General features: G+C 37.9%; 2 protein-coding genes across 3 annotated transcripts in view; one reads left to right on the forward strand and one right to left on the reverse strand.

Annotated features, from left to right (window-relative positions):
- Positions 1 to 1927: 1927 nt before the first annotated feature.
- Positions 1928 to 15474, reverse strand: LOC128697808 (AP-4 complex subunit sigma-1). Its single transcript, XM_053789727.2, has 3 exons — positions 15288 to 15474; positions 3359 to 3513; positions 1928 to 2640 (listed from the first exon to the last, which is right to left on the reverse strand). Exons 2-3 carry the CDS (start codon positions 3494 to 3496, stop codon positions 2344 to 2346), a joined length of 435 nt encoding a protein of 144 aa, XP_053645702.1. The 5' UTR covers positions 3497 to 3513; positions 15288 to 15474; the 3' UTR covers positions 1928 to 2343.
- Positions 15475 to 15639: 165 nt separating this feature from the next.
- Positions 15640 to 16777, forward strand: part of Cka (Connector of kinase to AP-1) — a 60423-nt gene continuing 59285 nt past the window's right edge. Inside the window, exon 1 of one of the 2 annotated variants that reach the window (XM_053789728.2) lies at positions 15640 to 15911. In XM_053789728.2, coding sequence (XP_053645703.1) covers positions 15702 to 15911 — 210 coding nt within the window. In that variant the 5' untranslated portion in view covers positions 15640 to 15701. The remainder of the gene's footprint in view (positions 15912 to 16777) is intronic. The other variant, XM_053789729.2, reaches the window with a different exon arrangement.

Raw genomic sequence — 16777 nt, forward strand, 5'->3', positions numbered from 1 at the left:
CCTAGTGACTCATGCCTTACTGTTTGCCCTCCACAGCACACACAAATTAGCCTTGAGGACATTGTTTTTCCTGAACACTCTGGGAGTTTCAGAGTGATACACCAATAAAGGCTTCACTTTGCAATCACAACTAGCATTGGCACACATCAACAGAGTAAGCCTGTCTTTCATAGGCTTATGTCCTGGGAGTGCCTTTTCCTCCCGAGTAATATAGGTCCTGTTTGGCATTTTCTTCCAAAACAGGCCTGTTTTGTCACAATTAAACACTTGTTCAGGTTTCAGTCCTTCACTGTCTATGTACTCCTTGAATTCCTGCACATATTTTTCAGCTGCTTTGTGGTCCGAACTGGCAGCCTCACCATGCCTTATCACACTATGTATGCCACTACGCTTCTTAAATCTCTCAAACCAACCTTTGCTGGCCTTAAATTCACTCACATCACCACTAGTTGCAGGCATTTTTCTAATTAAATCCTCATGCAACTTCCTAGCCTTTTTACATATGATCGCTTGAGAGATGCTATCTCCTGATATTTGTCTTTTGTTTATCCACACGAATAACAGTCTCTCAACATCTTCTATCACTTGCGATCTCTGTTTCGAAAACAAAGTTGCACCTTTGGCAAGAACAGCTTCCTTGATTGCCGTTTTCTTGCCCACAATAGTAGCGATGGTTGAGTGGGGTTTTGTGTACAACCTGGCCAGCTTGGAGACACGCACTCCACTTTCATACTTAGCAATGATCTCTTTCTTCATATCCATAGTAATTCTCACCCTTTTTGCTGTAGGGTTGGCACTAGAAGCTTTCTTGGGGCCCATGGTGACTTATTTTGCAGGTGCAATCACTAAAAAGGCTGTGATAATATGAAATGTTTCGATTGTATGCTTGGAAGCGACCGCGGTGGCTGGCTTGTAAACACTGGCACCCACGGAACAAGTGAGGCGGACTCAGGCTGCATGTGGACGCATCTTGAACGAATCGCGTTGGGCAAGTTTTTTAGCGCTAGCCGAGGCAAAATTTTTGCGTTAAAATGTATCGCTAGGCGGATTTAACGTTATGTGATGCGTTCATTAGGCGAGGGTCCACTGTACTTTTCACCTATATGCTTTACTGTAAACTCTTGGTCAACACACCCCCTACCATTCCTAAAGCCTCCTTGTTCATCTGCGATCCTGCTCTCCACCTTACTCTTCTTTCAATAATAACTACCGTACACTTTACCAGGTATACTCAACAGGCTTATTCACCCTATATTTTTTTACACTCTCTCTTGTCCCCTTTGTCTTTATACAAAGGAACTATAAATGCTTTCTGATAATCCCTAGGTACCTTCCCCTTTTCCATACATTTATTAAATAAAAGTATCAACCATTCTACAACTATCCCCACATGCTTTTAACATTTCTATCTCAATCCCAATCAATCCCAGCTGCTTTACCCCTTCATTCTACCCAAAGACTCATACACCTCCCCCACACTCATCTGGTGCTTTCTCACCCCAACATCTTATACTACTTCCCTGCCCAACTAGTCTAGTATTTATACTGCACTGTGGACAAAATTAAAGGCCTACATGGCAATACACATTATTATATTAATGCTATACTATGAAGGGAAAGAAAGATGGAAGGATTGGGGCTGAAAGATAGTATTTATAGTTGATGTAGAAGCGCTGTACGACCCTAGTGAGTTAAGCGCTTGGTTTTGATAATAATAATAATATAAATGATGCAATAAACTATGTAAATTATGAAGGCAATAAAGTATGCAGCAGTGTGGCAGCATTACAGACCGAGGGAATATGCAATATACAAGTACAGTTCCTCCAATCAGATAAAGCCAGATTATTTACAACCTTAAAACACTACTGGGATTAAAAAGTGGAATATGATAACTTATTTAAAATTCAGGCAAAGAAAACACTACTTTTATTGAATAAATATATATTATTAATCATTAATTACATATTAAAAAGGCTTAATTTAAGCCTTTATTAAATCCCATAATCAAGAAACTGGTACAATAATGAAAAACCAAGCACATAAAGTACATATTTAATGCCAGAACATTTCTGACATTAAAATACAGTACACTAACTTTTATGTCAAGTGTTTTGCATATAAAACCAATATAAAAGAAGAAAACCTACATAAAAGAATACACACTTATTATATGATTTTTACACAAATCTTATGTTCTTTTATGTAAGGGAATTCTACTAACATTATTGTAAATCTTTCGTAAATATATATACTATAAACAAAACATTTTTTCTATGTACAGTACTATATCATGCCTTATTGACATTATCTTCATATAAAAACATACAATTATGGTTCTTATTATCTAGACGAAACTGTGTCAAGCACCTGAATGGGAGTTAATGCATTTCTAATAGAAGATTCTACTAATTCACCTCCAACAACCATTTCTTCAAGAACCATATGAAGCCTATCTATATTCAAGAGAACATGTCTCTCAGAAAATTTTCCAAAATACCTATGGAGTGCACCAACATATAAACTAAGAAATTCATAAATCATTATTTCATTCTCAGTGTGGTCAGCAGCTACAATGAAGAGACATGGACCAAACCAACGGAAGATGAGCGTATGGTCTCCATCTTCCAGGAAGTGACACTAGAGAGAATAAAATATATGAAGTGCATTATATATTACTAATATTCCATATTATTACAATAGACTAACTTCCAGGATGCACTGAAAATAAGTTTGGAAAAATTATACAGTATTGCAAAGCTAAATAGTATACAATAAAAGCATATAGTACTGAATCAACATACTGTTATGCAGGTTTAGGAGTTTTGAGTAAAACCGGGGTCAAAGACCAGGCCATGAAACCCTCTCCAGGTATACTCCAGGTAATACCCACAAACTTTTGTAACTAACCAAACCTATTTTAGCTAAATGCTGACTTGCTGATTTTTTTTGACTGGTTCTGTGATGTCTACAGGGAAACTACAGCACTTCAAAATTACACTTTTTTTTTTTTTTCAAAACCAGTGATAGCTAAGATCAAAGAAAATATTTTTTGAGGTACTTGACCAACTCTACCATAATGATGAGAAGCTAAAAGTATTAGCACCATCAATAAAAGCCATACCTAATATTATATACTGACCAAAATTTCCTCCTTGTCACTTTTAGAAAGTAAAAATGTGCAATAATCAGTAGGATGCAGAGAATTTTACTCCCCAGACCCTTGGCTTGGCTTATACTTTTCAGAACCTTGTTTTGGGAACTCCCATCAAAGGATTTACATCAAGGGATACATGTTGTCTACAGGAATGCAATTACTTTCTCATTCACTCAAAGTACTGTAATGTATATAACTTACTGCATCTTTTTCTGCACCTAAGCACTTGGTGATGACTCTGGCTTCTATTGGTGTCCGACTAGATGGAGTGATGTAAGTGAAGTAATGTGAGAATTGTATGTTGCCAGATTTTGATGCTATTAGCAAATAATGCATCATACTGTATTACCCACAATCTGAAAAATAAACATTTATTCATAGTTAATGGTCATTACCCTTAATACACTCTCAATATCAGTTAAAAAAAAATTAATGCTTTATTACTAAGCTTCAAATTCAAAATAATAAGCCTATCTTCCTTCCTTAGAAAAGCTGACATTTCTGTAACAGATTAGATAAGTGCCCTTAATACATATATACGTGTGGTGCATATAGTGTACGTTACTATTATATTGTACATTATTATTTTTATTATTTTTCATCACTAGCTAATGCCAACTACCTCCAATACTCTATACTTCTTTCTTACTGCTATTAATTGCTCATAATTTTAAATTACAAGTCAAATCTTACTCCAAATTAATAATATTCATTTTTTCTTACCTGTCCATTTAATTTTGTTTATCACTACTTGTTTTTTAGTCACTTTTCATTGTGTATGCAATTAGTGTATATTCCAATTACTTTTTTGCAAGTACCAAAACTATCTTTTGCTAGCTAGTACCAACTACCTCATTTTTTTTACTTTTATTGTGCAATAAACTGCTCAATTTATCTAATATTACAAATCAGATCTTACTCCTAAACCAATATTATTTCATAGTGACCATCTGTCCATTTAACTTTGTTTACCATTACTTAATTTTAGTCCCTTATATATTTTCTCCTTTATTTTAGCTTTATATAACTACCCTAGTTTATACATTCACAATTGTTAAAATAATCAAGGTGCTATTCTCAGGTGCTAAAGCAGAACAAGTTCACAATTTTGCCATTATATTCCAAAACTCATTTATTTTATAGTACTACCTACTATCATATTCCCAAGCTCCATTATTTGATCATCACTTTATTTGTACTAGTCCCTTTTATATTGTCTCCTTTATTTTAGCTTAAAAAAAAAAAAACTACCTTAGCTCATTATTTTACATTTGTTAAATAATTCAGGTGCTATTTTTTTTAGCTTAAGACTATTTACTCTGTTTTATACTTAATTCTACCTATAGATTCACTACAAATCTTATGATTACAAGCATTGATCCTGATACCAACCTCTTATTTAATGACTTAAATGAATCAAACAGTTACTGTAATTACTACACTGCAGAACAATCAAAGGCACTTCTCAGTGCCAACAACAACATAACTATCTTTAACTACAATATCAGATCTTTAAGCAAGCATTACGATGACCTCATAGCATTACTAAATTCCTTACATGCCAATATGTCCATCATTACACTAACTGAAACCTGGCTAAAGCCTGATAGTACAGATGTCTATGCCATTCCTGGTTACACAGCCATACACAACTGTAGGCCAGACCAACAAGGGGGTGGCACAGCCATATACTACTCAGACCAACTAGAATGTATCACTAATACTTGCACAAGAGATGAACATGTGGAATATATAATAGCCAAATTCAAATCCAAATACCTACAAAAACCTCTCACATTGATAAACATCTACAGAGTTCCACAGTCAAACATTAGCCAATTTAGTCAAAACCTAGGAAGTATGATAACTGATGCACGCATGAACAAAGATCACTTACTACTCTCAGGTGACTTCAATATAAATCTCCTGCAAGACCAGGACCCACACGTTACTGAATTCACAAACACAATGAGTAACTGTATGTTGCTACCAACAGTAACAAAACCTACAAGAGTTACAGAGACTAGTGTTTCCCTACTTGACCACATCTGGACCAACACCATATCCCCTTTAAAATCAGGCATAATTACAGATAATACCACAGACCACTACCCTACTTTCCTCATAACAACTCTTGGTAAATTACCCCAAGACACTACTAAAGTCACCTTCAGACTTCACAATGAGGCAGCCATTAATAACTTCACAACAGCAGTAGCAAACATTGACTGGCACACTGAGCTAGAAATCAATACAGATATTGACGAATGTATTAATAATTTTCTAAAAAAGACCCAATACCTCTATAACAAGCACTGCCCTAAAAAAACTAAGCAGATGACAGCTAAGAGACTGAACAGTCCCTGGCTAACACCCAGCATTCTCAAATCCATAAATACAAAACACCAATATGAAAAACAGTACAGAATGGGTCACATAACCAGAGACCAAACAAAACGTTACTCGTCAATCCTAACCAGCCTGATAAGAAGGGCAAAAAAATTGTATTATGAGAACAGATTATCCAACTTACGAGGTGATATAAAAAAGACCTGGAAAACCCTATCAGAAATTCTGGGAACAAAAAAGATATCACGAAATAGCGAAATAAAATTAGCAAAATCAGATGAACCCCAACTCCCACCAACAGAAACAGCAAACAGACTCAATGATTTCTTCTCCACTATAGGACAAAACCTTGCCAATAAAATCCCAAGCTCAGATACCCCACCAAATGACTACCTCACCGGCAACTACCCGAACACACTGTTCCTAGCTCCGACTAACCCATACGAAGTCTCCCTTATTATCAACGCACTAAAAAACAAGGCAGGAGATTTAAATACCTTACCACCCTTTATATACAAAAAAGTGTCACAAGTGCTATCACCAATCATTGCAACACTCTTTAACAAATCCATTGAATCCTCCACCTTCCCTACAGTACTCAAAATAGCAAGGGTCACCCCGATCCACAAAGGAGGAGACCAAACAGAGTTGAATAACTATAGGCCAATATCCAACTTACACCCTCTCTCAAAAATCTTCGAAAAATTAATTCATAAACGAATCTACTCCTACCTTATCTCCCAAAACATACTCAACCCCTGCCAATTTGGATTCAGGCCTAATAAAAATACTAATGATGCTATTATACACATGCTAGAACACATATACACTGCAATAGAGAAAAAAGAAGTCCCACTGGGGATCTTCATTGACTTACGTAAAGCTTTTGATACAGTTGACCATGACTTGCTCCACGTAAAATTGTCACACTATGGTATAAGAGGGCACTCCCTCAACTACCTCAAGTCATACCTCAGCAACAGAAGCCAATATGTGTACGCAAATGGGACAAACTCTTCTGCACAACCAATTACAGTTGGTGTCCCACAAGGAAGTGTCCTTGGCCCTCTTCTCTTTCTCCTATACATAAATGACCTACCAAATGCTTCGCAATTACTCAAACCCACACTATTTGCTGATGACACAACATACGTCTTCTCCCACCCGAGCCCAGTCACGCTAGCCAATACTGTAAATACCGAATTACAGAAAATATCTACCTGGATGAGTACTAACAAACTTACACTAAACATTGACAAAACCTACTTCATTCAGTTTGGTAACAGAGCTACAGATGTCCCTCTTAACATAATGATAAACGGATCACCTATCACAAAGCTAACAGAGGGAAAATTCTTAGGAATCCACCTTGATAATAGACTCAAATTTCATACACATATACAACAAATTTCTAAGAAAATTTCCAAGACTGTAGGCATACTATCGAAGATACGGTACTATGCTCCACAGTCAGCCCTCCTGGCCCTATATCACTCTCTTATTTACCCCTATCTCACCTATGGAATTTGTGCATGGGGCTCAACAACAAATAACCATCTCAGACCACTAATTACCCAACAAAAGGCTGCAGTTAGAATGATAACAAATTCTCACTACAGGCAGCACACTCCACCAATATTCAATACACTAAACCTACTCACCATACAAAACATCCATACTTATTACTGCACCTATTACATACATAGAACACTTAACTCTGATATTAACCCTCCCCTCAAACATCTCCTTGCCAACCTCAACAGAACACATGACCATAACACAAGGCACAGATCACTCTTTGATGTTCCTCGTGTCCATCTCACACTATGCAAAAACTCAATGCACATAAAAGGCCCTAAAATCTGGAATTCATTACCTGTAAATATAAAAGAAACACAACCTGTTTATAAATTCAAGTCTCTTCTCAAAGATTACTTACTCACCCAAAACCAAATAAATACTGAATAACTGAACATTATAAATTGTATATCTTAAATGTTTCTCACAATTATATCACATAAATGTTAAACCTAAAACCCAATCTAACTTTATTATTTTTTAAATACACTACCTAACAGAATACTCCATTCTACTGAATTTACAACAATGCATGCAACCATATGACCTGTCTTTGTAATACTCACTTGTGCTTTATAGTAATCTGTTTACATTAATGTTTTTCACTGATTTCATCATTGCTTAGTTAATCTTAAGTTAATTTTAAGCCAGCCCGTAATGCTATGCATAGTATAAGTGGCTTTGGCATGCTGCTCTTATCTGTATTTTTTTGTACCTCTGTATGTGTGCTCAAATTATAAATAAATAAATAAATAAAAAAATCTAAAGTCTACTCGTTTAAACCACAGTACGCACATTACTAACATTTCAAATTACCCTGAAGTAACTTGCACAGTAAAATAGGGGTGACCCTGCATAAGCCATGGGTTTCCCATCCACCTTAAGACCACTAAATATAGTGGCCAACAGGTAAATTAAGTAAACATTTACTTTTGCACTTCACAATAAGAAGTGGAAAGGGCAGTGCCTCTCTTCCAAAGGAATGGTGGGGATATAGCAGTGGGAGGGTAATCTGAATAGTAATGTCAGCTTACTTCCGGCAAGACATCAACTGAATGATTGACGGTAAATGTGCTTTCTTCTTTGGTGGGAAACGGCCTGAGCGGTAACAAGTAGCAATAACAAATAACGATAACAATTAGACATTTACAATAATTTTATGTTTTCTCTGGATGGGTGTTCCCCCCAATGAATGTAATAACTGCAGATAAATAACAAAAAGGCACAATACCGTGACTGGAACAACACACAAATAACCCGCACATAGAAGAGAGGAGCTTACATAAGAACATAAGAACATAAGAACGAAGGAACACTGCAGCAGGCCTACTGGCCCATGCGAGGCAGGTCCAAGTCTCCTACCGGCTTAAGCCAATGCACCCAACCTAGTCAGGTCAGGTCACATTGACTTAAGGGAGGAACACGGCAACCGACCTGGTAGCACAAGCTATCAGGTCTAACTCACACCCACCCACATCCACTCATGTATTTATCCAACCTATTTTTAAAGCTACACAACGTTCTGGCCTCTATAACGGTACTTGGGAGTTTGTTCCACTCATCCACAACTCTATTACCAAACCAGTACTTTCCTATATCCTTCCTGAATCTGAATTTTTCCAACTTAAAACCATTGCTGCGAGTCCTGTATAGGCTAGATATTTTCAGCACACTATTTACATCCCCTTTATTTATTCCTGTCTTCCATTTATACACCTCAATCATATCCCCCCTAATTCTACGTCTTTCTAGAGAGTGCAGATTCAGGGCCCTTAGTCTATCCTCATAGGGAAGGTTTCTGATACATGGGATCAATTTTGTCATCCTCCTTTGTACATTTTCCAGAGAATTTATATCCATTCTGTAATAAGGTGACCAAAACTGTGCAGCATAATCTAAATGAGGCCTAACCAAGGATGTATAGAGTTGAAGAACAACCTGAGGACTCCTATTATTTATGCTTCTTGATATGAAGCCAAGGATTCTATTAGCTTTATTGCGAACACTTATGCACTGTTGTCTTGGTTTCAGATTACTGCTAACCAGAACTCCTAAATCTTTTTCGCAATCCGTAATATTAAGATCTACATTATTTAGTTTATATGTGGCATGGTTATTGTCCTGTCCAACATTTAGAACTTTGCATTTGTCTATATTAAACTGCATCTGCCACTTCTCCGACCACTGCATCAGTCTATTCAAATCTTCCTGGAGTGCTCGAATGTCCTCGTCAGAATGAATTCGACGGCCTATTTTGGTGTCATCGGCAAACTTGCCGATGTCGCTCTTTATGCCCTCATCTATGTCGTTTATGTAGATTGTGAACAGCAGGGGGCCCAACACTGACCCCTGCGGAACACCGCTCGTGACACTCCCCCACTCTGATTTCTCCCCATTTATGCAAACTCTCTGCTGCCTATTTGTCAACCATGCCTCTATCCAGGAAAAAATTTCTCCTCCTATTCCAAGTGCTTTAATTTTCCTCAATAGTCTCTGATGTGGGACCCTGTCAAAAGCCTTACTGAAGTCCATATACACAATATCATATTCATTACCATGATCTACCTCCTCAAATACCTTAGTGAAAAAAGTTAATAAATTCGTAAGGCAGGAACGCCCCTTTGTAAAACCATGCTGAGATTCGTTGATTAATTTATGCTTTTCAAGGTGGCTACGAACTGCCTCGGCAATTATTGATTCCATAAATTTTCCCACTATGGAGGTTAGGCTTATTGGTCTATAGTTCGAAGCTAAGGACCTGTCACCTGTTTTGAAAACAGGTATCACATTTGCCATTTTCCACTTATCTGGCACCATGCCAGTTTGTAGTGATATGTTGAAAAGATTAGCCAAAGGTGTGCTAAGCTCCTCTTTACATTCCTTTAGAACCCTTGCATACAGTTCATCAGGGCCTGGGGATTTGTTAGGTTTTAATTTATCTATTTGCCTAAGGACCATGTCACTTGTGACCCTAATAGTGCACAGTTTATTATCGTCCTGTTCTACATAATTTATCATTACTGGAATATCGCTGGTATCCTCCTGTGTAAAAACTGAGAGGAAGTATGTGTTAAAAATTCTACACATTTCCTTATCACTGTCAGTGAGCTGACCCGAGGAACTTTTGAGTGGGCCTATCTTGTCCCTGATCTTACTTCTGTAAACCTGAAAGAATCCTTTTGGGTTAGTCTTCGATTCTCTTGCAACTTTAACCTCATAATCTCTTTTTGCTTTTCTAATTCCCTTTTTTATTTCTCTCTTTAACTGAATATATCGATTTCTTAATTGTCCCTCTCCTCTTTTGATTTGCCTATATATGCCTCTCTTTTGACCAATCAGATATTTTAATCTATTGTTCATCCATTTAGGATCATTTTTGTTTGATCTGATTTCCCTATTTGGAACATAATTTGACTGAGCAGCTAGAACTATGCCCTGGAAAGCATCATATCGGCAACCATCACCACCTACCTGACCCTTAGTCAGGTCATTCCAGTTCAGCCCACCTAAGTAATTTTTCAGTCCTATGAAATCAGCCAAGCGAAAGTCAGGGACGGAGACTTGATTGCCATTATTAGGGGAATTCCATGATATATTAAAACTGAGTGATTTGTGATCACTTTCCCCAAGCTCATCATTAACCTCAAGATTATTAATTAGTGTTTCCCTACTGGCAAGAACCAAGTCAAGGAGGTTATTTCCCCTAGTTGGCTCTGTCACAAACTGTTTTAAAAAACAATCCTGGATCGTATCAAGAAAGTCACCTGACTCTAAATTTCCTGTCAAATTGCTCCAGTCAATCTGTCTATAGTTGAAATCTCCCATTAGCACAACATTTTCGTATGTAGATGCCTTACGAATTTTGTCCCATAGAAGTTTACTGCACTCCCTATCAAGATTTGGGGCCCTGTAAATCACACCCAAAATCAGTTTTTCTCGGCCCTCGAGAAGCTGTAACCAAGCAGATTCAGTGGCTGACGCTTCTAATTTAATATCTTGTCTAACACAACAATTTAAATTGTCTCTGACATACATCGCTACTCCACCACCTTTCCTGTTGACCCTGTCAGTGTGGAATAATTTATAGCCTTGTATGTGACATTCAGAGGGCATCTCTCTATCTTTCAGATTGAGCCAGGTCTCTGTTATAGCAATAATATCTATGTTTCCTGCACTTGCAATTAATCTTAGCTCATCTATCTTATTTCTTACACTCCTGCTATTAGTATAGTAAACCTTAAGGGAGCTAGTCCCTTGCTGCCCTCTGCTGTCCCCCTTTGTTTGCTGACCTGATCTATTGTCTTTATTTATAACTTCATGCTGAATGCCTTTTATACATTTACTGTTTCCAACCCAAGTGTTGCAACCTGCTTGTTTCCCACACACACCCATACCTCTATCTTCCATCAGTTTAAAATCATAGGCATTTCACCAATGGCCTTCTCAATCGAGTCTGCAAGTGCTACCACCCCAGCCCCAGAGAGATGTACCCCATCCCTTGCATACATATCATGTTTGCCATAAAAGTTGTTCCAGTTGTCAATGAATGGGATTGCAAGTTCCTTGCAGTATCTGTCTAGCCAGCAATTTACACCAATTGCCCTAGACAACCATTCATTTCCTACTCCCCTTCTAGGCAAGATGCTACATATGATTGGGATCCCTCCCTTAGACTTAATGAAATCTATAGCTGACCTGTACGATGACGTTTCGGTCTAAGTCGGACAGAAATGTCGTCGTAAGCTCCTCTTTTCTATGTGTTTCTGGAGTTTCTGGAGAGAGTTCCGGGGGTCAACTCCCCCGTGGCCCGGTCTGTGACCAGGCCTCCTTAGGTCAGTGTCCCAGGATGCGACCCACACCAGTCGACTAACACCCAGGTACCCATTTTACTGATGGGGAACATAGACAACAGGTGGAAAGAAACACGTCCAATGTTTCTACTCTATCTGGGAATCGAACCCAGGCCCTCACTGTGTGAAGCGAGAGCGTTAACCACCAGGCCACCTGTGAATAACTGCAGATGGGAGTCATTAAGTCGGTCAAGTCGAGAACCATTAGATCTGACCTCTTTTATTTATTTATTTATTTATTTTTATTTGAACATGATACATAGTTGTACAAAGAAATATAGTGATTGAGTGTACATGCCAAAAGCCCCTTGTATGCAGAGCATTATGGGCAGGCAATACCCTTAGTGCAGGGGGTCCTAGAAATATCAACGAAGAACTTCCTGAACATTCAGTCCATCTACACACCCCAAATGATGCACACACATGCACATACAACAGGCCGAAAGTGCCTTTGACAAATGTCAATTAATATGAAAATTTGGACATTGTTTGGGCTTGTGTAGGTATATACGTGCTCCACTTCCAAACATGCCACTAATGTCTTCATTTTAATTTACTGTACCTGTGGTTAAATGTGTTTTTTAGGCTTATATAATCTATCCTAACCAAAAATTATTTATCTATTTGCAGGAAACTTTTAGTGACTCTGGGAACTGTGGAAGTATCACCCAAAATGCTCTGTATAACCAGGGGCTTTTCAGATTACCCTGTACCTGGAGTTTACCTGGAGAGAGTTCCGGGGGTCAACGCCCCCGCGGCCCGGTCTGTGACCAGGCCTCCTGGTGGATCAGAGCCTGATCAACCATGCTGTTACTGCTGGCTGGTCAGGAACCGACTTTAGGTGCTTGTCCAGTGCCAGCTTTAAGACTGCCAGGGGTCTGTTGGTAATCCCCCTTATGTATGCTGGGAGGCAGTTGAACAGTCTCGGGCCCCTGACACTTATTGTATGGTCTCTTAACGTGCTAGTGACACCCCTGCTTTTCATTGGGGGGATGTTGCATCGTCTGCCAAGTCTTTTGCTTTCGTAGTGAGTGATTTTCATGTGCAAGTTCGGTACTAGTCCCTCTAGAATTTTCCAGGTGTATATAATCATGTATCTCTCCCGCCTGCGTTCCAGGGAATACAGGTTTAGGAACCTCAAGCGCTCCCAGTAATTGAGGTGTTTTATCTCAGTTATGCGCGCCATGAAGGTTCTCTCTACATTTTCTAGGTCAGCAATTTCACCTGCCTTGAAAGGTGCTGTTAGTGTGCAGCAATATTCCAGCCTTGATTTTTTTGGTGGTTGGGGGGGAAGGTTATCGTAGGTAATTTACATATTACTATGTATGATAATTTGTGTAACTATTTGTGTACCTGTACCTAAATAAACTCTTATACCCTAATGAAAATAAGTCACTTAGTTTTATTAAGTTATCTAATCTTGTAACAATTATAAATATTTAATTTTTTTTATTTAAAATAAGGATACACTGATATTACAGATCACTTTTAAAGATGTGCAAGTCCTCATGGCTCATAACATGTGCTGAGTATATTTAGGCACAGGTACACACAAGTACAATTATCATACACTGTAAATTACCTAGAATAACCCAAAAAAGTCAGACAAGATGACTTATTTCCACTGAGTTCAAGTGGTGGCACATTCTTAGGTCCTAGGTACAATACTGGCACAAGCTGAAACACTGCCCCGTTCACCTAGCAATAATTCGGTACCTAGTTGTTAGCAGACTGTTGTGGGTTGCATTCTGCAGATGATGATAATAGGACCCCAATGACAATAAGCCAGACAGTGGCTTTCTTGGGTTATCCTTTGCTGGTAAGTCTTTGGGTTGTTTAAAAATTAAATTTTCTTCACTGAACTCATAGGGGGTCAAGCAGCACTTGAAAAATGAGAGGTAATAAAGTTTGATCCAAGAGCATGGTAGCTCCAATTCCTTGGATCAGGAGTCCTTCAACAGCATTCTTGCTGAATGCTTACAGGTGTTAAAAATCAGCTTATCCTTTTATTTATTTATTTATTTATTTATTTATTTAAAAATTTGTGCACACATACAGAGGTACAAAAAATACAGAAAAGAGCAGTATGCCAAAGCCACTTATACTATGCATAGCATTACGGGCTGGCTTAAAATTAACTTAAGATGAACTAAGCAATGATGACATCGGTGATAAAACTTTAATGTAAACAGATTACTATAAAGCACAAGTGAGTATTACAAAGACAGGTCATATGGTTGTATGCATTGTTGTACATTCAGTAGAATGGAGTATTCTGTTAGGTAGTGTATTTAAAAAATAATAAAGTTAGATTGGGTTTTAGGTTTAACATTTATGTGATATAATTGTGAGAAACATTTAAGATATACAATTTATAAGGTTCAGTTATTCAGTATTTATTTGGTTTTGGGTGAGTAAGTGATCTTTGAGAAGAGACTTGAATTTATAAACAGGTAGTGTTTCTTTTATATTTACAGGTAGTGAGTTCCAGATTTTAGGGCCTTTTATGTGCATTGAGTTTTTGCATAGTGTGAGATGGACACGAGGAACATCAAAGAGTGATCTGTGCCTTGTGTTATGGTCATGTGTTCTGTTGAGGTTGGCAAGGAGATGTTTGAGGGGAGGGTTAATATCAGAGTTAAGTGTTCTATGTATGTAATAGGTGCAGTAATAAGAGTAAAGCTGACACAGTACAGTGCCACTTTTAAATACCTGTCAAAATACAATACTCTATTATGGGCAGGTCAGTATCTTAAAAGTTAAAGATTTTATTTCTTTTCAAGGTTACAATGTGTATTTACAATTTTGATTTGTTAAATACAAAGAAAGCCACTATCATGCCGGGGCATTTCAGACAGTTATACTGGGGTTGTTCATACATTACTTATAAAAAACTAAGTTTATTTAGCCACAGGCAGACATAATTACAATTATCATACATAGTATAAATTACCTAGGATAACCTAAAAATCAAAGTGACTTACTTTCAGTGGGGTCCTTGCTAAAATAACTCTCTCTCAATACTAAAAGTACATATATAAATATTTTCCCGCGGGTGTCATTCACTGTTAAGTTTATTTAGGCACTGATTACACAATTTTGGATGATTACAAATGTCTTATAAAGAAACAAGGTTAACTAACATTGGATAACTTAATAAAACTAAGTGACTTATTTTCATTAGGGTATAAGAGTTTATTTAGGTACAGGCACACAAATAGTTACACAAATTATCATACATAGTAATATGTAAATTACCTACGATAACCTCCCCCCTCAACCACCAAAAAAATCAAAAGTGACTTATTTCCATTAGGGTGTTAAAAGTTATTTTCGAGGTAATACATTTCTACCTTAATGATGTAGTGACAGCTATTCCGTGGTCTCCATACAGGCGTCACGTCACTACAGATGAAGAGAGTATATGTGTATGAGGTGTAAGAGCAGTGTGAGGAGAGAGAGAGAGATGAGGAGCAGCAGCGTCCTTGTCTCCCTCACCATAACTTTTCTCTCCCACTCACCATCCCTCTCAGCCCCTCACGTTCCCATAACATTTTATTACTTCCTCCAACATCCCTATTTTAACAATACACACACGCCAAGAGGTGAGGAAAATGATAACATGTACTCGGGTATTTTTATTTTATAGTGTATATGAGAGAGAGAGGCTAGAGAAGGTAATAAGTGGTATAAAGTGTTTCAGAAGAGTGTGTGTTGGTGGTGACCGGCGAGGATGTGAGGAGTGACGGTGTCATGGCTGCCATGGTATGAAATTACCCAGGATGGACGAGGCTTCGAGTCAGAACCAGCTGGGAGGGAGTGGCGGTCCGGCTGGTGTGGCCACCAGACAGAACCTGGAGGAGGCGACGCAGCGGGTACAGTACTCCATCCCTGGCATACTGCACTTCATACAACATGAGTGGGCAAGATTTGAGATGGAGCGCTCTCAGTGGGAGCTGGAGAGGGCGGAACTTCAGGTTTGTTTTGCCGTTATTATTCCTCTCTGTCTCTTCCTCCTGCACCTCATAGCCTTCCCCTAACTTCCCCGTCTCGTGCAGTGTGCAACTGGAGAGTCTCTAGTGGGATATAAGAAAGGAATAAGCCAAATATGGTGCGTGAGAGAAAAGGGGTGTGGGTGGATCATTGATTGACGGTGATCAGCTGTTGAGGAGTTGCCATTCTCTAACAATACCTATTGTTTCTGACCTTCCTTAACACTCCTTTCAGGGTCACTACCCTCTACCCAACCCAACCCAGGTGGGCTATACACTAAAACCTTTATTAATACTATACAAGAGGCACGCACTTCCTTTAAAGGGTATAATTCATGTGTCTTTATTTGGGTAGCCTCGTAATGTTTATGGTGATCCAAGTGATCTTCCATACTCGCATTTTCTCTCTTAATTATATAACTGTCATGAATACAAATCAAGAAATTGAGAATAATAGAAGATGTAAAGTAGTTGTTCCTTTCCTGAACTTCAGGTCTATATACAAGGACCCCAATGGAAATAAGTCACTTAGTGTTTTTTTTGGGTTGTCCTAGGTAATTTACACATATGTTAATATGTATAATAATTTGTGTAACTGTACTTGTCTACCTGTACCAAAATAAACTTGTATTGAAATAATCAAGCATATTACAAGTGTATTCAGCAATGTCCTTTTTATAATTATAGTTCTTTTCTGTTTTACATTATAAAAAAATAATAATTATTCATTATGAATGACTTACATTTTTTGGATATTTGCTTAAATTTCCCTTTCCACTTAGAGGATGTTTTAGTAATATTTTCTTATTTTAAGACTTAAGTTGATTAATCCACGTGAATAAAAATATATA

The sequence above is a fragment of the Cherax quadricarinatus genome, chromosome 68 (genome assembly GCF_038502225.1).
Source record: "Cherax quadricarinatus isolate ZL_2023a chromosome 68, ASM3850222v1, whole genome shotgun sequence".
Lineage (NCBI taxonomy): Eukaryota > Metazoa > Arthropoda > Malacostraca > Decapoda > Parastacidae > Cherax > Cherax quadricarinatus.

Excerpts from the sequence above, each read along its gene's own strand:
- LOC128697808 (XM_053789727.2), bottom strand. The coding sequence starts at position 3,496 with ATGATGCATTATTTGCTAATAGCATCAAAATCTGGCAACATACAATTC. Across the intron at positions 2,641-3,358 it reads TAGGTGCAGAAAAAGATGCA|TGTCACTTCCTGGAAGATGG; the intron begins GTAAGTTATATA and ends TATTCTCTCTAG.